This window comes from Heteronotia binoei, chromosome 21, assembly GCF_032191835.1.
Source record: "Heteronotia binoei isolate CCM8104 ecotype False Entrance Well chromosome 21, APGP_CSIRO_Hbin_v1, whole genome shotgun sequence".
NCBI lineage: Eukaryota > Metazoa > Chordata > Lepidosauria > Squamata > Gekkonidae > Heteronotia > Heteronotia binoei.
Window position 1 is genome coordinate 55,610,091 of NC_083243.1, and position 21,135 is coordinate 55,631,225.

Here is a 21,135-nt window from a genome sequence, read left to right on the forward strand (position 1 = left end):
TACTAAAGTGTTCATTCATGACAGGACTTTCCAATGTCTGAGGAAAACTGTAGCATTCACAACTATTAAGCCTCATTGTGAATGTTTCTTTAAAACTGCAATCATCACAGAAGCAATTTAAGCTCTATATAAAAAATCAAAGTATAATACCAGAAATACTGAAGTCCTGAAGAGCTTGCTTTGAATCAATCTTTCTTAAAATACAACCTCTGTAGTAAAATGCCAGCCAATTGCAAGGGTCCAAGTGAATTGCAGCAGAGAAATCAGCAGCTGCCTTTTTGAACTCCTCCTGTTTTAAATATGCTCTTCCTCGAAAAGTTCTAGAAAGAAAATGCATTTTTAAAAGAATGAGTTTGTGTCCCAATGCATGTAAACAACAGTTAACACAATTCAGGGTTGTTGTAATCCTAAACTAACATTAGTGGGCCTTCTGTCTAGGGTACAGACTCAAAACACAAAGGTTAATCAGTAGGTCGATGGTTGGGGTGGGGCACACCTCTCCTGAGTCCCCCCACCAGGCCAAGTCAGCCTACAAGGTGAAGAGACTGGCCTGGCTGTGCTTGAGTGCCACTCTGAAAAGGAAGGTGCTTTACTTATTTATTAATTAAAACATTTATACCCTAACTTTCCTCATGGTTTAAGGCAACTGTTGTGTAAACCCACCAAGTTGGGTGGGGTGGGTACCAGCCTCTCTGAGTCACATGGGAAGGGTGTGGTGCTGCCAAGCCTGCTCCTTGCCTGTTCCTGCCAAGTTGCCTGGGGATGGTGGTCTGGATGAGCAGGGAGGGAGTGTGCCAGCTGAACAGGCAACGAGGAGGGTGCTGCACCCATCTTTGCTGGTGAGGAAGCACCTCCTTTCTTCCACCCACCTGTTCTTCTATTAAGGAATCATAGAAGGGTACACTGCCAGCAGGGCCCCTTTTCCAGGGCCACTGTGATGCCCTAGTTCATTCAAACTTATTTGTTATGTGGGCTGGTCTGATATACATGAGACTTGGTCGAGCCGGATTGTATCGAGCTGGGCCAGGCCATGTTGGTCCGGGCTATGTGTGTGCCTATTTAAGATTAGGTAGGAGAGATAGAAGTTCAAGCTGGGTTTCGGAGAGGTAGAGGAACTAGAGATCAAATTGCCAACATTCGCTGGATTATGGAGAAAGCACAGGAGTATCAGAAAAATGTCTATTTCTGTTTCATTAACTATGCTAAAGCCTTTGATTGGGTGGATCACACCAAACTGTGGCAAGTCCTTAAAGAGATGGGAGTAACAGACCACCTCACATGTCTCTTGAGAAACCTGTATAAGGATCAAGAAGCAACTGTCAGAACAAGATATAGAACAACTGATTGGTTTAGAATAGGAAAAGGAGGTCAACAAGGATGTATATTGTAACCCTGCTTATTTAATTTATATGCAGAGTACATCATGTGGAATGTTGGCCTGGATGAAGCACAAGCTGGAATTAAGACTGCCAGAAAAAACAACAACCTCAGATATGCAGATGATACCACTCTAATGGCAGAAAGTGAGAAGGACCTAAAGAACCTCTTGTTGAGGGTGAAAGGGGAGATCACAAAAGTAGGCTTGAAACTCTACATCAACTAAGATCATGGCACCTGGCCCCATCACACCTTGGCAAATAGAAGGAGAAGACGTGGAAGTAGTGACAGACTTCACATTTCTGGGATACAAGATCACTGCAGATGGTGACTATAGCCATGAAATTAAAAGACGTTTGCTCCTTGGGAGGACAGCTATGGCAAAAAAGTAAAAAGTAGAGACATCACCCTGCCAACAAAAGTCTGTATAGTCAAAGCGATGGTATTCCCAGTAGTAATGTACGGCTGTGAGAGCTGGACCATAAGGAAGGCCAAGCGCAGAAGAATAGATGCTTTTGAGATGTGGTGCTGGAGAAGAATCTTGAGAGTCCCTTGGACTGCAAGAAGATCAAATCAGTCAGTCCTAACTGAAATCAACCCAGACAGTTCTCTGGAAGGTCAGATGCTGAAGCTGAAGCTCAAATACTTTGGCCACCAAATGAGAAGGGAGCACTCACTGGAGAAGATCCTGATGCTGGGAAGACAGAAGGCAAAAGAAGAAGGGAACAGCAAAAGATGGGATGGCTGAACAGCGTTACTGATGTAACAAACATGAATTTGAGCAGACTTTGGAGGATGGTGGAAGACAGGAGGGCCTGGCGTGACTTTGTCCATGAGGTCCTAAAGAATCAGACTGACTGTGTGACTGAACAACAAAAACAGAGATAGAAACTTTTTAAAGGACATAAACGCGACTAAAGATTTTTTTTAAAAAAAATAAAACATGGTTAAAACATTCGCACTTGTTGGTCTGAAAGGTGCTTTCTTTGTATTTCTCCCATGGGATCCAGGGAACTGGGCAAAGGAAGCTCTGGCTCTTTCCCTCCCTCCCCAGGGGACCAGGAGGGAGAGGAGCCTCAGTCAATGGAGAAAAAACAGGTTGCTTACCTGTAACCGATGTTCTTTGAGTGGTCATCTGTGCATTCATACTGATGGGATATAGTGTGCCTGCGCTGATCCTGACTGGTACTTTAAAACCTAAGAAAAAACGATTTTCATGCCTGTCCCACCGGGCATACGCGGCTCTCCACCGCGCATGCCCATTGGGACAGGCAGGAGGATCCCGCCAGTTCCTTCTGACTGCTGTAAGCTCAAGAGAACAACAGCAGAGGGGAAAGAGGGCAAGTAATGTGAATACACAGATGACCACTTGAAGATCGTCAGTTACAGGTAAGCAACCTGCTTATCTTCTTCATGGTCTCTGTGCTTCACACTGATGGGAGACGAGCAAGCCATAAGACCTACCTGGAGGTTGATGCTGGACAGTGCTCAGGAAATCGCTGCTTGCAGCACTGCCACGCCTACTGAGGCATGCTGGCTCCTCCTAACGTCCATAGCATAGTGTCGCACAAAGGTGTGAGGTGTAGCCCACATGGCTGTTTGGCAGACTTCCTGTAGGGGCAGGGACAGGGACTTCCTGAAGAGCCAGTTTGGTATAGTGGTTAAGTGTGAGGACTCTTATCTGGGAAAACCGGGTTTGATTCCCCACTCCTCCACTTGCACCTGCTGGCATGGCCTTGGGTCAGCCATAGCTCTGGCAGAGGTTGTCCTTGAAAGGGCAGCTGCTGTGAGAGCCCTCTCAGCCCCACCCACCTCACAGGGTGTCAGTTGTGGGGGAGGAAGGTAAAGGAGATTGTGAGCCACTCTGAGACTCTTCGGAGTGGAGGGCGGGATATAAATCCAATATCTTCTTCTCCCTTGAGGAACACTGTGGATGATGCCACCGCCCTGGTGGAGTGCGCTTGCACAGGTCCTGGTAGAGGTCTTTTAGCTAGCAAGTAGCAAGTCCGTATGGCCTCAACAATCCACTTCAATAAGCGCTGGGAGGAAATGCCCTGCCCAAGCGAGCTGGGAGCATAGGAGACAAAAAGCGAGGTGGATCTCCTGGACCCCTTGGTACAATGGAGGCAAAAGGAGAGCGCCCACCGGATGTCTAGTGTATGCAGGCATCGCTCCTCTGCAGTCGTAGGAATAGGAAAAAAGGTGGGCAGATTGATGTCTGCAGACAGGTGGAATTCTGACACCACCTTAGGAAGAAAGTCCAGGTCAGGAATCAGGTGGATCCCACTGTCCAAGAACGAGATATGAGGTGGGTCACAGCGAAGAACCTTAAGCTCCCCCACGCTCCTGGAGGAGGTGATCGCAACCAGGAAGGCAGTCTTCCATGCCAGGAGATGAGGAGAGGAATTCGCCATAGGTTTGAAGGGCAGCAGAGTAAGGCGATAGAGCACCAGCGTGAGGTCCCAGTGCGTCTATGCACTGGTATAAGGCAGGCAAGGCCCCTCAGAAACTTCTTGACCGACGGATGAGTAAAAACTGACACACCATCGATGAAGTCGTGAGTGGCTGAGATCGCTGCCAGGTAGACATGAAGTGAAGAGAGAGTGAGACCTCTGTCCAATAGAGCAAGGAGGAAGCTAAATACTGGCAGCAGGAGCGTGTCCTGTAGGGAGGCCGGTAGCGTGGCCTTATAGTTCAGGAAGGCTCTCCACTTGCCCTCATATGAGCGTCTAGTCGTAGGACATCTACTATTCAGGAGAATGTGGTCAATACGTTCTTGGATGGACATCAATGTAGCCGCCATGCCATGAGTTTCAGGTGTGGAATGTTGTGATGCAGAAGCCAACCTCTGTGAGCCACCAAGAGGTCCAGTTCTGGTGGGAACCGATGGAAGTTCTGGGCAGACAACCGGAGGAGGACTGGAAACCAGGGTTGCCATTGTCACCAGGGGGCGATCAGGATCCCTTTGGGCCTCTGTGCTCGGGTCTTGGCAGCCACCTTGATCAACAAAGGGAGAGGGGGGGGAAAGGAAGAGGTGCTTCCCTTCCCACGGATAAAGAAGACCGTCTCCTAGGGATAGGGGATTGTGACCTCCCCTGGAGCAGAAGTTTGAACATTTCGTGTTGTGCCTAGTCGCAAAGGCATCTATGTCCAGATGACCCCACTCGTTGAAGAGGGGACTGAGGTACTTCCAGTTGAGTTCCCACTTGTGGAAGGCGGAGCTCCCCCTGCTCAAAGTGTCTGCAGTGGTGTTCTGAATGCCTGGAAGATGTTTTGTCACCAGATGGATATCCCAGTGAAGGCAGTACTCCCAAATGTCGCTGGCCAGCTGGCAGAGAGTTCGGGAGACTGTTCCCCCTTGTTTGTTCATGTAGTAGAGGGTGGTGGTGTTGTCTGTCAGAAAGGAGACCACAGGGCTGCATAGGAGACAGTGGAAGGAGTGCAGAGCGTACCGTATTGCTAGGAGTTCCAGGTCATTGTCCAAGAAACCATTCACTCCGGAGGTGAGGCTCCCAAGGGCCACCGACACAGAGGCCATTCAGATGTGCCCCACAGCCTCATAATAAAGCGTCTGTCATCACCACCGCAGATGGAGCTGGCAGTAGGAATGGAGCACCCCGGAGTAACTTGACGCTCTGCTCTCACCATGTCAGGGAGAGCAGAACGTGAGCTGGTAACGTCAGACGACAAGACTGCAGATGACGGCTGAAACACTTGCACGAACCACAGCTGCAGTGGTTGCATACAGAGATGGGCGTGGAGAAGCACGGCTATAGTGGCTGCCATCAGTCCCAGAAGCTGTTGTATCTGGAGTGCTGAAGCCTCACCCTATTCCCTGATCTCCGAGACGAGGGTGATCAGCGCATCCGTCCGCTCCTGTGGGAGGAAGGCTCGGCCGAGGTGAGTGTCCAGAATGGCTCCTATGAACCACACCCTTGTGGATGGGACAAGGTGAGATTTCAGCATATTGACCTGGAGCCCCAGATCTCTGAGAAGGTGTAGAATGGTGCTGAGATGTGACTGTAGGGTGTCTGTTGCTGAGGCCACTACCAGCCAATCGTCTATATAGGGGAATATTATGATCCCCTGAAGGCAGAGGTAGGTGGCAATGACTATCATTGTCTTTGGGGGGTGGCTGAGATCCCGAAGGGGAGTGAGGTGTATTGGAAGCGTTGGTTTCCAATAGCAAACCACAGGTACTGCCAGAAGTGGGGGTGTATAGTAATATGGAAGTACACATCCTTCAAATCTAGGGTAGCCATCCAGGCGCCTCTGTCCAGCAGTGGCAGGATGTACTGAAGGGATGTCATACAGAACTTTTTGTAGATAATGTATTTGTTCAGGGCCTGGAAGTCCAGGATGGGTCAGAGGACCCCATCCCACTCGGGAACAGTAAAATACCAGGAGTAGAACCCCATAGGGGAGGTAGGGGGGACCAGTTCTATTGCCTGTTTTGATATGAGGTTTGTGACTTCCTGCAGGAGGACCTCCGAGGGAGGTGTCGTTATCAGACCTGATGGAGGGGGTCGTTGGATGAATTCAATTTGATAGCTGTGCTCTATGATGGACAGAACCCAGCTGTCAGTGGTGATGTTTCTCCATTCAGGTAAGTACGGGAACAGGCAGATGGGAGATGGTGGTGGCACTGGGAGAGAGTCAAAGGCCCTGTTTGGGCGTTTTGCCCCCCTTAGGCCTATGTTGTAGTTGTTGTGGGGAAAACTTTTGTTTTTCCCATAAGATGGCCTGGAATGGCTTTACTGGGAGCGCTGGTTCCATGACCGTTCAGGAGGTGACTTAGTGAATGGTTTCTTGGACCATGATTTCGACGAAGTCTTAGACTTTGGGCGAGAGGAGGTGGAGACCCCAAGGTTTTTGGAAGTCTTGATGCTCTTGTCCAAATCCTGGAGGACCGTGTCTGTAGTCGAGCTGAACAGCCCATCCCCCTCAAAGGAAAGGTCCTAGATCCATGCCCTGGTGTCCTGGGGCAGGGCCGTGATATGGAGCCATGCATGGCGATGGATGGTAACTGCCGTGGTGAGCATCTTGGCAAAGACATCTATGGAGTGTTTGGCTGTGTTGACCTAGTGCTTCGCAATGAGCATGCCCTCCTGGAGTCATTTGAGCTCTAAAGCCTTGTCCTCAGGGAGGAAAGGTAAGATGTCTGCTAATTTTTCCCAGAGGGCATATTGATACCTGGCCATGCAGGCCTCGTAGTTGGCTGGCCATGCAGGCCTCGTAGTTGGCTGTCTTGATCCCCAGGGCTCAGAGTATACCTTTCAGCTGAAAGATCCCCAGAGTATACCTTTCAGCCGAAAGAGTCAAGTTTCTTCCCCTCCTTATCAGGAGGAGTGGAATGCGTGTGTTTACTCTTGGACTCTTGGATGAAGATGAGACCATGACGGAGTTAGGTCTGGGGTGGTTGAAGAGAAACGAAGGCTCTGCTTCCTGCATCTTGTACATATGATCGACGCGTCTGGTGGAAACTGGGGTGGACGCCAATTTCGGCCATGAGACCTTGGCTGCCTGGAGGAGTACTGAGGTCATGGGCAAGGCTACCGGTGTGGACACATTGCACTGGACGATGCTGAAGACCGTGTCGGTAATGAGAGGCTTCGGCAGCAAGATCGGTAGCAATAAAGAATGGGCCATACACATAACGAAATCGCCATAGGCCCAGAGGTCTTCAGATGGGGAGACCGATGACTACTCTATGGATTGCTGTGGCGGGGACAATTCGGTGTCGGAGTCCCAGCGGCTAGGGTGATCCGAGTTCGAATTGGCGTTGGAATTAGAAGAAGCTGAGTCATGTTCCAAGGGCTGCCTGGGTAATTCTGGAGTCCTCGGTGTTGAAGGTCGGAGTGGAGTCACCAGCATCAAGACACATTTAGGCTGTGGAATGGGTAGCTGCTCTGCTAGACACTTTGCGGGGGGGGGGGGTCTCGGGGCCGATGCAGGTTCCTACGGCAAGAATGACAAGATGCGACCGAGCGTGAGTCCCAGTCCGGTGGCGTGCGAGGTATCCACGGAAACCCCGATGACATAGGGGACACTCCGTAGAGGTACTGCCATTGCCTCTGGTTCCAGTGCATTGGCGGCGGTGGCGGCAGCAGTAGAGGAGCTTTTGGAAGGGGGGTCTCTACTGGTCACCGAGTGTGTGCAATGGGGAAGTAGGCAATCGGTCCTGCTGATCAGGTTTCGGAGAGGGGCTCGGTTCGGTACCGGAGGACACGCAGTGAGATGTCTGCTGAGTGAGATCGATCTCGAAGTCCAACAGTTTCTCCTGAGGAATATGTTGCGAGAGGGCCTGCCGAATATGGGAGGCAAGAAGTTGCAGCGGGGGGACCTTGCCCGGTGCCACCAGCCCGGCCGGTGTGGTGGATTGGTTCAGTCCTTCTCAAGGACTCTTGGGAGTTTTGTGCTTCTTGTTCTTGTCCCTCTTATGCTCCTTTTCCTCCCTGTGTTTTTTTGCAGGAGTGGAGGGTTCCGAGGTTGGTGCCGGGGTAGAACGTTTTCACACCGACCTGTTGGCATCGGAGGGAGCCATGCTGGAAGGGGTCGGCGTGGAAGAGGTCGACGTCAATGCACGTCCCGAGTCTACTTGGGACTGCATATCAGGGGTGAGTGCTGCTTCCATAAGCGCTGTTCGAAGTCACGTGGCGCAGTTTTTCCGCATTTGTCAAGAGAACTTAGCACAATGTGTGCAGGTCACCGAGCGGAGTCCCTCTCCCAGGCAAAGGAGGCAAAGATCGTGGTTGTCAGGGGGAGGGAGTTTGCTGCCGCACTTTTTGCAGCATTTGAAGCACCCCCACAGCTTTTCCATGTGCTCAGGGGAAAAGAGAAAGGTGTCCCTCCCCATCCAGGGAGGAGACAAGACAGAAAAACTCACGCACTCAAGTGTCCTTGTTTGTCTTGCAGGTTTGATGGAAGGAAGAGCGAAATAACTGAAGAAAAGGCAACGAAGGTGAGTACCGACGAGATACAGGAGAAAGATCCTATCTGCGTGGCGGTCAGAAAGGAACTGGCAGAATCCTCGTGCCTGTCCCAACGGGCATGTGCAGTGGAGAGCCATGCATGCCCAGTGGGACGGGCGCAAAAATCCTTTTTTCTTAGGCTTTGAAGTACCGATCGGGATCAGCGCAGGTGCACTATATCCCATCAGTGTGAAGCACAGAGACCATGAAGAAGCTATAGAGGTCTTGCTCTGTAGTTCCTGTGAGATTGAGCAAGCCTTGCAAAGCAAGCTGAGATGCAGAAGGAAGCAAGAGAGAGGGAGAAGGAAGCAGACAAGAGTCATTTGCTTGGGAGCCTGCTAGGAGTTCTCTGGGGGCCTGATTCGGCCTGCGGGCCACATATTTGACACCCCTGCCCTAGTCCCTTTCTGAAAAGTATACATAACACCAGGGGTGGAATTCTAGCAAAAGCTCCTTTGCATATTAGGCCACACACCCCTGATGTAGCCAATCCTCCAAGAACTTACAAGAACTTACAATCCTCCAAGAACTTCTTTTTTGTAAGCTCTTGGAGGATTGGCTACGTCAGGGGTGTGTGGCCTAATATGCAAAGAAGCTCCTGCTAGAATTCCATCACTGCATAACGCTAAGTTCTAAACACACACACACTCCTCAAGCACGCAGACACAGGACTCAGGCATTTTCTTTGCCTCATTTTCATACATGCATAACTCCCTATATGCATGTATTGGACACACACACATTTTTGTTGTCATATGGGGATTGAAGAGACAGCCTGTGTTCAACATGTCTCCTACAAGATTTCCCCCCACTTTATTATTAGACTTATGCTTATCCTTTTGCACCAAGGAACCATCTCTACGCAGGGAGGGAGGGGGGCTCTTGGTAGTTGATGATTCAATCCTTAGGCAAGTAGACAGCTGGGTGGCAAAACCACGTACTGACCATATGGTGACTTGCCTGCCTGGTGCGAAAGTAGCAGACATTACATGTGTTTTAGATAGGCTGACAGTGCTGGATAGGAGCCAGTGGTCATGGTACATGTCGGCACCAGTGATGTGGGGAAATGCAGTCATGAGGTCCTGGAGGGAAAATTTAGGCTGCTATATAATCGTCTGGAGAGACGGTGGCTCAGTGGTAGAGCATCTGCTTGGTAAGCAGAAGGTCCCAGGCTCAATCCCAGGCATCTCCAAAAAAGGGTCCAGGCAAAAAGGTGTGAAAAACCTCAGCTTGAGACGCTGAAGAGCCGCTGCCAGTCTGAGTAGACAATACTGACTTTGATGGACTGAGGGTCTGATTCAGTATAAGGCAGCTTCATATAGGCAGGAGACTCAAGGCCAGGACCTCCAAGATAGCCTTCTCAGAAGTGCTACCTGTTCCACACTCAGACCAGGAGAAACAGGCACAAATTAGGAGTCATAATGTGTGGATGAGATGATGGTGTAGGGAGGAAGGGTTCAAGTTTGTTAGGCACTGGGATGCTTTTTGGAACAAGCAGTAGCTGTACAAAAGAGAAGGTCTCCACATGTCCCCAGAAAGAACCTGGCTGCTGGCGCTTAGAATCAAAATGGTGGCAGAACAGTTTTTAAACTGAATCTTGGGGGAAAGCTGCCAGGAGATTAAATGTCTCTGTTTTGGGATGACTCATCTCAAAGAGATGAAGGGTTCGCTATCACTTTTCTACAGGACAATGGGTTAGAGTTGTCCACTGAGACAGGCGAACGTCGGCTGCTCAATGTAGATTCTTAGACTTGCAGAAAATTTCTATTTTTACTCCATAAGAGCTAAATGAGGTATCTGGAAATTCAGAACTTGTTTTCACCTTCCAGGCTTTCTTTAAGCTCCAATCATGACAAGGCACTTCTCACTAAGATCCATAGCTTCATTTTTTTACAGTTCCAGTAGCCTCTCTGGAATTGTAAAAAATTGAAGCTCTAGATCTTAGTGAGAAGATGGGTCAATGGCTGAAGAGGTAAGTGGTGACCAGTATATCTGTGTCTGTCCGTCTGTCTAGCTATCTATGATATTTTAATGGTACTTTGTTTTGTTAACTATCATGGCAACCTTTGGCTGAAATATAAATATATTTTTAATTTAGAAAACAAATATTTACACCCACACATCACCGGACAAAGACACTGTTTCTCAATCCCTACAGTAGTCTGTATGATATTGTTAAAAGCAATATCACTAACCTTAACTATTGAATATATTTTTAGAATAACAATGGTTTCCATTCTTGTATAATGTATTTTTACCTTGCCTCCGCATTGTTTGGATCTATTTTAATCACATCTGTAAAATCATTAATAGCAACTGACCAATTTGATTTATTAAAGTAATATAGTCCATGCTTCAAAAGTGCATCTGTTCTTCGAGGATTATAGTAAATGCTCTACATTGAAAATAAAATACAGAAAATATTTGTTGTAACTTATATTTGCACTATATTAATGAGAATTCTCCAAATAAACAATACTATTTAAAATAAATCATGTCTTGAAACCAATCTGTGTCTTTAAGTTTCTAATCAGTCCATTAACTATCAGAAGTAACACAATATATCAGCTTAATTTATGTAATTAAAACATTACATAACTAAGACTTTATCTTATTTTCCATTCTACTACATAAAATACTCTATGGGTTCAAAACCCGCTTCTATTTCATCAATTAATGTTGCGTTAGTCAAATCATGCTACTGATTACTATTTCTTTTTGCCAGGGCTTTTTTTTTAGCCAATCCTCCTGGAGCTTACAATAGGCCCTGTAACTAAGAGCCTTGTAAGCTCTTGGAGGATTGGCTACCTCAGGGGTGTGTAGCCTCATATGCAAAGGAGTTATTGCTACAGAAAATTGTAAAAAATTTTTTGCCATTTTTATTCCTCCTGTATCAAAAACAGAAAATATTAAAGATCTCTATAAACTAGCTATCAATATAGACCTGTATTCTTAATCTTTTTCAGCCGGGTCTAATATGTTCAGGTACTCATCAAACACCTGAGGATCTAACTTTTGTTTCAACTCACATCCTTATATTAAGGGCCACATTAGCTGCTTGACAATGAGATATTTATCCTAGGTGGATAGCTAAAGATAATGTTCTTGTTCCAAAGAGCTATTTTAGATATGCTTCACTGCATGAATATGCACAATGTATCTTTTATTTAAACAAATTGCAAACTGCTTTGGAAGGTCAAATGAGTTTCAAAAGTGGCTTCTTGTGTAATTTACAGGTCTGATTTCTGAGAGACATGGGCCAGAAAATACGCCTGAATGCATGGAACTAGTTGGGCAGTTCTTTGGATCCCTGCCACAGAAATTATTTGCAAATACTTATTTACTTCAGACACATCTAATTTAGTAAGCACTTCTTTCTTATGCCAGTGCATGTAACATAACTGCTAGATTTCCAAAAGTGTTTGTAAGTACCAGTCCTGAAGTGGATCAAACCCGCAGAGAAAATTGAGGTAGTCAGTTTAAAGGATTCCCTAATCATTACTGTTTTAGAAGAAGAAGAGATTGCATTTATACCCTGCCCTTCACCTGGAGTTTCAGGGTGATTTACAATCTCCTTTCTCTTCCCCTCCCCCGAACAGACACCCTGTGAAGTAGGTGGGGCTGAGAGAGTATTCCCAAGAACTCCTTTGAGAGAACTATGACTGACCCAAGGTCACTCCAGCAGCTGCATCTGGAGAGTGGGGAATCAAACCTGGTTCTCCCAGGTAAAAGTCTGTGCATATAACCACTAAGCCAAACTGGTTCTCATTTAATAAATGAAAAAAGTAGCTAAGATAGATTTTGCTGGAGAGAGATGTTTTCCCTCCACTCAATCATATCTCATTCTTGTGCAACCTTCTTTGACCCTGGATGCCTTTAAAAAATGAAAGGGAAACCAGTGGCCAAATTCATGTATTCCTTTCATCCACAGCAAGGCAAGGGGGAAGTGCGAATTCAGTCCAAATCAGACCCAGAGGAGTGTTGTAAGAACCTATACCTTAGTCCACATCACAGTCTGATAGCAGGGTCATTCAAGCTAGGAGTCAGGAAACTGGAGAGTCAGAGCAGGAACAGAGCCAAGGAATGGAAGCCAGAGTGGTTGCAGGTCACTGGATGGACTTGTTGCTTCCACAGAGCATGCAGCTCGAAGCAGGTGCTCAAATAGCCCACTGTTGCGGTTTCCAATTAGCAAGCAGTGGTGTCTGCTAAAACTCTGGGCTGAGTGAATGTCTTGCTCGCATCCTGGCCTCTTTTTGCCAGGTTGCTAAGTCCTGGCAAAGCCTTTCCTGTATGCGAGTAAGGCAAGGTGGTTAACGGGGGTGGGTGGGTGTCTGTCTGTTGTTGTTCTTGGTGGCAGTGAATCAGTCAAGCCATGAGAGGGGCCAGCTGCAGGCTCCGCTGGGTCTATTAACCCTGTCAGCTCTGCCTGGCCAGGCCCCTCATTGGATCCCATGACACTTCACTCCTTTGTAACTAATCTCACCCAAATCAGCAATAACCTTTCAACTGCAACATTCAAAAAGCCCTCATCCTCTTTGGCTTCTTTGCTGCTTTTACATCTCAGATTTCTGTTACTCTCTCTTCTTAACTGGTTTTGTTCCTTGTCTAATCACTCAATGCTTCCAAGGGAAAGTTCGCACCCTTCTTTACAACCCACTGGGATCTATCGGTGCGTGTGTGTGCAGAGTGAGAAATAGAGATATGTACAATAGTGAGCTCCGGTAAGGAAGTGAGCCACACACCTGCAACTAGTATTAAAACAGTGTATTTACAAGCTATATACAAAGTAACTAGTGCAGTGACAAACATAGATCTCAGTGACAAAGTGCTCCGCCAGCATCCACCTCTCAAGTGAGAGAACTATACACAGTCAATGCAGTCCTTATATATTTACATCAGCCAATCAAGGCAGTCCATAATCTTGCTGACTCGAGCAGGTACTTTCCCTTCTTCCTTATCCAGCCAGAACCGGCTTGCTGACAAGGCCACTCTGACCTGACCTGTCAGATAGATCTCCTGCTGGCATGTTGCTCCTGTCAGGCTGTGTAAAGGAGGACTCTATATACACCGACAGGATCTTCCTTTCTGTTCCTTTTCTATGCATTGTCTGGGAGTGATATCAAATCACCTAAATGCTAATGACACAGACACCTGTACCCATGCATTTTATCTTTTCATCTAATCTCATAAGAACATAAGAGAAGCCATGTTGGATCAGGCCAATGGCCCATCAAGTCCAACACTCTGTGTCACACAGTGGCAAAAATTTTTATATATACACACGCACTGTGGCTAATAGCCACTGATGGACCTCTGCTCCATATTTTTATCTAAACCCCTCTTGATGGTGCCTGCTCCCCAGAGCGGGAGGGAAGCGCGCCAAAAAGCGCTATAGGCGAGCTATTAGAGACTCCGAGGTACGGATCCGTTGCCTGCGGCAAGACCCATGTGTGTGACTGCACAGATGACCACTCGAAGATCATCAGTTACATGTAAGCAACCTGTTTTTCTCATTTCTGGGAGGAGGATCTGATCCTCATGCCTTGATCCACTGGTGGCATTTGCATTTACTGTCTGTAAAGTCTATGCTTTGATCCCCCCACCTAATGTCTGGTTCATGCTTGGCTAGCCAGCCAACTCCTAAGACCACATTGAAGGATGCGGAAGGGGCAGTCACAAACAATTCTATGTCCCAATGGTCCTCTACGCCCACGGGCACCGCCTGGGTTTGCTCTATGCAGGGCTCCCCCTTCATTACCGAACCATCCATCTGCTTGAATTGAATGGGATGGGGCAAGGGGGTTCGCGAGAGGCCGAGGGCTTCTACCAACTTGGGGGTAATTATCTCCCTCGTACACCCGGAGTCAATCACAAGAACATAAGAGAAGCCATGTTGGCCCATCCAGTCCAACACTCTGTGTCACACAGTGGCCAAATTTATATATATATATATATATATATATATATATATATATATATATATACACACACACACACACACACACAACTGTGGCTAATAGCCAGTGATGGACCTCTGCTCCATATTTTTATCCAATCCCCTCGTGAAGCTGGCTATGCTTGCAGCCTCCACCACCTCCTGTGGCAGTGAATTCCACATGTTAATCACCCTTTGGGTGAAGAAGTACTTCCTTTTATCCGTTTTAACCTGACTGCTCAGCAATTTCATCGAATGCCCACGAGTTCTTGTATTGTGAGAAAGGGAGAAAAATACTTCTTTCTCTACTTTCTCCATCCCATGCATTATCTTGTAAACCGCTATCATGTCACCCCGCAGGCGACGTTTCTCCAAGCTAAAGAGCCCTAAGCGTTTCAACCTTTCTTCATAGGGAAAGTGTTCCAGCCCTTTAATCATTCTAGTTGCCCTTTTCTGGACTTTCTCCAATGCTATAATGTCCTTTTTGAGGTGCGGCGACCAGAACTGCACACAGTACTCCAAATGAGACCGCACCATCGATTTATACAGGGGCATTATGATACTGGCTGATTTGTTTTCAATTCCCTTCCTAATAATTCCCAGCATGGCGTTGGCCTTTTTTATTGCAAACGCACACTGTCTTGACATTTTCAGTGAGTTATCTACCACGACCCCGAGATCTCTCTCTTGGTCAGTCTCTGCCAGTTCACACCCCATCAACTTGTATTGGTAGCTGGGATTCTTGTCCCCAATGTGCATTACTTTGCACTTGGCCACATTGAACCGCATCTGCCACATTGACGCCCACTCACCCAGCCTCAGCAGATCCCTTTGGAGTTCCTCACAATCCTCTCTGGTTCTCACCACCCTGAACAATTTAGTGTCATCCGCAAACTTGGCCACTTCACTGCTCACTCCCAACTCTAAATCATTTATGAACAAGTTAAAGAGCATGGGACTCAGTACCGAGCCCTGCGGCACCCCACTGCTTACCGTCCTCCACTGCAAAGACTGCCCATTTATACTCACTCTCTGCTTCCTATTACTCAGCCAGTTTTTGATCCACAAGAGGACCTGTCCTTTACTCCATGACTCTCAAGCTTTCTAAGGAGCTTTTGATGAGGAACTTTATCAAAAGCTTTCTGGAAGTCAAGGTAAACAACATCTATTGGATCTCCTTTGTCCACATGTTTGTTTACCCCCTCAAAGAACTGTAACAGGTTAGTGAGGCAAGATCTTCCCTTACAGAACCCATGCTGAGTCTTCCTCAATAACCCGTGTTCATCAATGTGCCTACTCATTCTGTCCTTAATAATGGTTTCTACCAACTTTCCCGGTATTGATGTCAGACTGACAGGCCTGTAATTTCCCGGATCTCCTCTGGAACCCTTTTTAAAGATGGGGGTGACATTTGCTACCGTCCAGTCCTCAGGAACGGAGGCAGATTTCAATGAAAGATTACAGATTTTTGTTAGAAGATCCACAAGTTCAACTTTGAGTTCTTTCAGAACTCTCGGATGTATGCCATCCGGACCCGGTGACTTATTAGTTTTTAATTTGTCTAACAGTTGTAGGGCCTCCTCTTTTGTCACCTCAATCTGACTCAGGTCTTTAAACACCCCTTCCAAAATTAGTGGTTCTGGGGCGGGCAAAAAGTTCTCGTCTTCCACAGTGAAGACGGAGGCAAAAAATTCATTCAGCTTCTCAGCCATTTCCCTATCCTCCTTCAGTAATCCTTTTACCCCATGGTCATCCAAGGGCCCCACTGCTTCCCTGGCTGGTTTCCTACTTCTAATATATTTGAAGAAATTTTTATTGTTGGTCTTTATATTTTTTGCAATATGCTCCTCGTAGTCCCTTTTTGCCTGCCTGATTACAGTCTTGCATTTGATTTGCCACAGCCTGTGTTCCCTTTTACTAATCTCACTTGGACTGGTTTTCCACCGCTTAAAGGAGTCCTTCTTACCTCTTACAGGTTCCATTACTTTGTTTGTTAACCATGCAGGCCTTTTCTTATGCCTGTTTGTGCCTTTCCTAACTTGTGGTATGTATTTTATCTGAGCTTCTAGGATTATAGTTTTAAATAGTGACCAAGCTTCCCCAAGGGTTTTTACCGTATTTACCTTTCCTTTCAGTTTCCTCCTCACATGCCTCCTCATCTTAGGGTATTTACCCCTTTTAAAGTTAAACGCGGTTGTGGCGGACTTTTTGGGCAACTCCCTATTTATACAAATGGTAAAATCAATAACATTATGGTCAATGCTCCCAAGTGGCACAATCACTTTTAAATCTCTCACCAAGTCTCGGGCATTACTTAGGACCAAATCCAGGATCGCCCCACCCCTAGTAGGTTCTGAGACCATCTGCTCCATAGCACAGTCACACATCCAATTGTCTCTGATAATTATATCCAGATGCCTCATTTTATCAAGACTGGATTTTTCATCTTCCCAAGCCTTCCTCCTTTCATATCCTCTCCATATCAAGTGACAATATCATCCTCCACCCTGCTGAATAGGCACAATGATTTGACAGAAATACTTACTTTGGAATAATCATCTATAGCCCTTGCTGAATCACCTTCTTCTTCATACATCTCAGCTCTCTTGAAATATATTTCATCATCTGTAGGCCTGCATTTCATTGCAAGAGTATAATTTATAACTGCTAATGAATTATCTCCCTGTTTTTTGTAAATTTCAGCTCTTGACAGATATGCATCTACACAAACAAAATACAAAAATAGTCAGAGGCATGTATTTTGTGAATTTTCTCCAATAATCCCAGCCCTTATAATCACATTCTTTTAATAGCAGTCTACAGAATCCAGATGTTAACAAACTTTATTTGTAACAAGCAGAAACCCAAAACCACAGAATTATGCCTATGCATTCCTAGCAATGACACAAAGGCATCCTCATGCAAAAATAAAGACTAACAAAATTCAAAACTCATGGCAGCCACAAGGCCACTATCCCATGCAAGATGGCGGCGGTGGTAGAGGCCTAGGTGCTAGGGCTCGCCCCCGTTAATAGCTATAGCTGCTATAAAACAACAAAACCGAAACCAACGAGCGAACGAACATCAAACATCAGATACTAACTAGAGCATCTATAAAATACCATCCAGAATTTAACTCATGCCGATGACTCTTGGGCACTGCAGAGAGATCGGGAACGCTACTGCCGGCTGGGCCAACGCTGAAGTGGAGGCGGGCGCGGCCACGGGCTGGCGTGCGAGAGGAGCCTGGGTGGCGCCGGGGAAGGGAGTGTGGAGCCGTATAGTGTGGCGGAGCAGCGAGAGTACGTGCGACGAGCGTGTTGTGCAATGGGGACCGGAGGCTGCTGCGACGGAGGCTGGCGAACCGTGGGTGCAGTGAGCGGTCGGAGTGGCGAGTTGGTCCCGGGACGTCGGTCTCGGAGGGCACCTCCAATTTTCATCTCTCCCCCTCATCCTCCCACCTTGTGGTTGCTAGTCGGGCGTGGCTGAGCCGGCAGCTGGGAACTCCCTGACTGGGAGGCCTGTGCGGGCCTCGAGTGATGTGGGGAGGCCCAGAGTGTGCGGGTGACCCATGGAAAGACTAGAAGCGGTGCCACGGGGCTGTGATTTTCCAGGCTGAGGCTACAGGGGCTAATTGAACAGCTGGGAGGACACAGGGGAGGTCTCATCCCCCCCTGGGTCGCCTAAGCTGTGAGTACTATCAGGCCCTAGAGAAAGTTACGCTCATATGAACCTCACCGCACCTTGAGAACTGCACTGCACTTTGAGAACTGCACTGCACTTTGAGAGTGCAGTCTGAGAACAACTGTTAATATCTATAAGCACTGCACTTTAAAACAACATCTTAAGATCAATATGTGTTATCTACCTCCTTAACTCAATAGCCTAGTCTTCCACTCCACCGAACTAAAGATTCTGCTGATCACTAATTGGAATATATCATTAATTAATTGATTAGATTTTAACTGATTGATTAGTAATTGGATTTGCTATTATATATTTATATATTGGAATAGATAAATTTATATATTTATATTTTTAGCAGTTTAATTGGGGAAATTATAAGGGGGGATTATTTATTAATGTGCTAGAAATGGAAACTAATAAATTAACTTTGACTAATCAATTAGAGGGAGTAGTAGGGTGGGTTTTTTAAATTAATTAATTTGACTTAATACATAGTGAGTCAGACAATAAGGGGGTTGAAGCAGATGGTGAGGCAGAAACTCACGCTGCAGACTGAGAATCTGGATGGGAGTGGGGAGACTGTCAGGGGATTAGTAAAACCATACCAGGCATAGGTGTGGATGCTTGGCCAGGGGATTCCAGTGCTCCTGGGGAGGGAAAGGTATGACGGTGGGAATAGACAGAAGTGTAATGGAAGGAGGCGGAGACAAAACAGTGCTCGGCCCCCTTCCAGTCTACTTCCCATCCCAACGGTGACAGGTAGTGGGGCCAAGAGGAAGTGCCCATCTCCGTCATTGGTGTTATGCAACGCCAGGTCCGTGAATAATAAGACCTCAACCCTTAGGGAGTTCCTGCTTCGGCAGGACGTGGACCTGGCTTGCGTGACTGAGACCTGGGTGCGAGATGGGGAGACGGTGGCTCTCTCCCAGATGACCCCCCCCAGGCTACTCGGTCTTTCATCAATCACGGACTAGCAGGCAGCGGGGAGGGGTGGCATTATTCATACGGGAGGGTTACTCCTTCCGGGCTCTCCCGGCCCCAACAATCGAGGGTATTGAATGTGCTGGTCTAGCGTGGGATGTCGGAGAGGGGTTGGCGATCTGGCTGATGTACCGTCCGCCTAACGCACCAGCCAGCGCCTTACCATCCCTGATGGAGGCGGTGGCGGGCTGGGCATTGGAGTACCCAGAGCTTAGATGTCCTTTATGGGAAATCATAAATAGATCCCTCTCTGAGGGGCACTTTCCAACACCCTTGAAAGAGGCTATGGTCTATCCCCTCCTGAAAAAAAGTACAGCAGACCCAGCCAAATTGGCAAATTACCGACCGGTCTCTAATTTACCGTTTCTTGGTAAAATCATTGGGAGGGCAGTGGCGTTGCAGTTGCAAGGTTTTCTGGATGACGCTTCCATCCTAGACCCTTGCCAGTCCGGCTTTCACCCAGGTCATGGGACGGAGACAGTGCTGGTCGCCTTGGTAGATGACCTCCAGTAGCATCTGGACTGAGGCGGCGTGGCGGTGCTGATGCTATTAGATCTGTCGGCCACATTCGATACGGTCGACCATCAGCTACTGACCCGCCGCCTCGCCGACATAGGGGTTAGGGGGCTGGCCCTACAATGGCTTTCCTCCTTCCTCAAGGGACGGGGACAAAGGGTGGCAATCGGGGGTGAGCTGTCCCAGAGGCACACACTAGATTGTGGGGTGCCGCAGGGAGCAGTTCTCTCCCCGATGCTATTTAACATCTATATGCGCCCCCTTGCCCAGATTGCCCGGAGGTATGGGCTTGGGTGTCATCAATATGCAGATGACACCCAGCTCTATCTCCTAATGGACGGCTGGCCTGACTGCATTCCAAGGAATCTGGACCTGGCATTGCAGGCCGTGGCAACTTGGCTTAGGCTGAGTGGGCTGAAGCTGAACCCGATGAAGACAGAGGTCCTTTGCGTGGGCCGCGGCGCCCTAGGAAGAGAAATACCTCTCCCGGTTTTTGACAGTTTGCCGCTGAAAGCGGCGCACCGGGTCAAGAGCTTGGGAGTTTTATCAATGGAGGCCCAGATAGCAGCCACTGCCAAGTCGGCGTTTTTTCATCTGAAGCGGGCAAAGCAGTTAGCTCCCTTCCTGGAGCGCCGGGACCTAGCAACAGTGATCCATGCAACGGTCACCTCAAGATTGGATTACTGTAATGCCCTCTACATGGGGCTGCCTCTGTGCTGAACCCGGAGGTTGCAGCTGGTGCAGAACGCGGCAGCTAGGCTGTTATTGGAGCTCCCGAAGTGGGAGCACATACAGTCGGGGCTACGCAGACTGCACTGGTTGCCAGTTACTTACCGGGTTCGTTACAAAGTGCTGGTTATTACCTTTAAAGCCCTATATGGCCGAGGACCTGCCTACCTGAGGGACCGTCTTTCCCCATACGAACCCCAGAGAGCACTGAGGTCAACAGGGAAGAACCAGCTGGCTATCCCCGGACCAAAGTAGGCAAAACTACAAAATACTCGCACACGGGCTTTCTCTATCGCAGCTCCACACCTATGGAATCAGCTCCCAGAAGAAGTGCGAGCCCTGCAAAGCCTTGACCAGTTCCACAGGGCCTGCAAGACCACCCTTTTCAGAATGGCCTTTGCCGGTTGAGCGACTGATGTTAAGTGACTTCTATCACCATTATTTTTATGAACAGAATTAGCACCTGAAATCTATTTGTATTTGTTTTAAATTGAAATGTTTTTAAGATTAATGTGATTTTAAACCTTTGTATAATTATATGGATATGTTGTTAGCCGCCCTGAGCCTGCTTCGGCGGGGAGGGCGGGATATAAATAATTTTTTTATTATTATTATTATTATTATTATAAATCAAGCCTTTGAGAAAAAGAAGTCCAGCACACCATCTTTCCTTCATAAACTTCCTAGCCTTCTACAGTCTTATCCGAAGTTGTAGGAAGAGATGGACTCTCATCATGCCCCACAAATCCACCTAGCTTGGCTCTACTGTATTTGGTAAAACAAAAACATTAATGTTGGAACAAACATCTAATTTTTCAGAGAGGGAATGGAACAAGAACATGGAGGGGTGATGTTTGTTGGCCTTCTCCTTCTCCTCCCTCCCCTCTCTCTCACACACGCAGACAAACATGCTTCTCATAACATGGGCCTCACTACAAC

The 21,135-nt window shown here is 47.5% G+C and overlaps 1 protein-coding gene across 1 annotated transcript in view; it reads right to left on the reverse strand.

The window, feature by feature from the left end:
- The window catches only part of TTC6 (tetratricopeptide repeat domain 6), a 178,682-nt gene that overhangs the window by 75,248 nt on the left and 82,299 nt on the right, over positions 1-21,135 (reverse strand). Inside the window, exons 15-17 of the mRNA XM_060262626.1 lie at positions 16,829-17,004; positions 10,607-10,743; positions 151-320 (exon numbers count right to left, since the gene is read on the reverse strand). Coding sequence (XP_060118609.1) covers positions 151-320; positions 10,607-10,743; positions 16,829-17,004 — 483 coding nt within the window. The remainder of the gene's footprint in view (positions 1-150; positions 321-10,606; positions 10,744-16,828; positions 17,005-21,135) is intronic.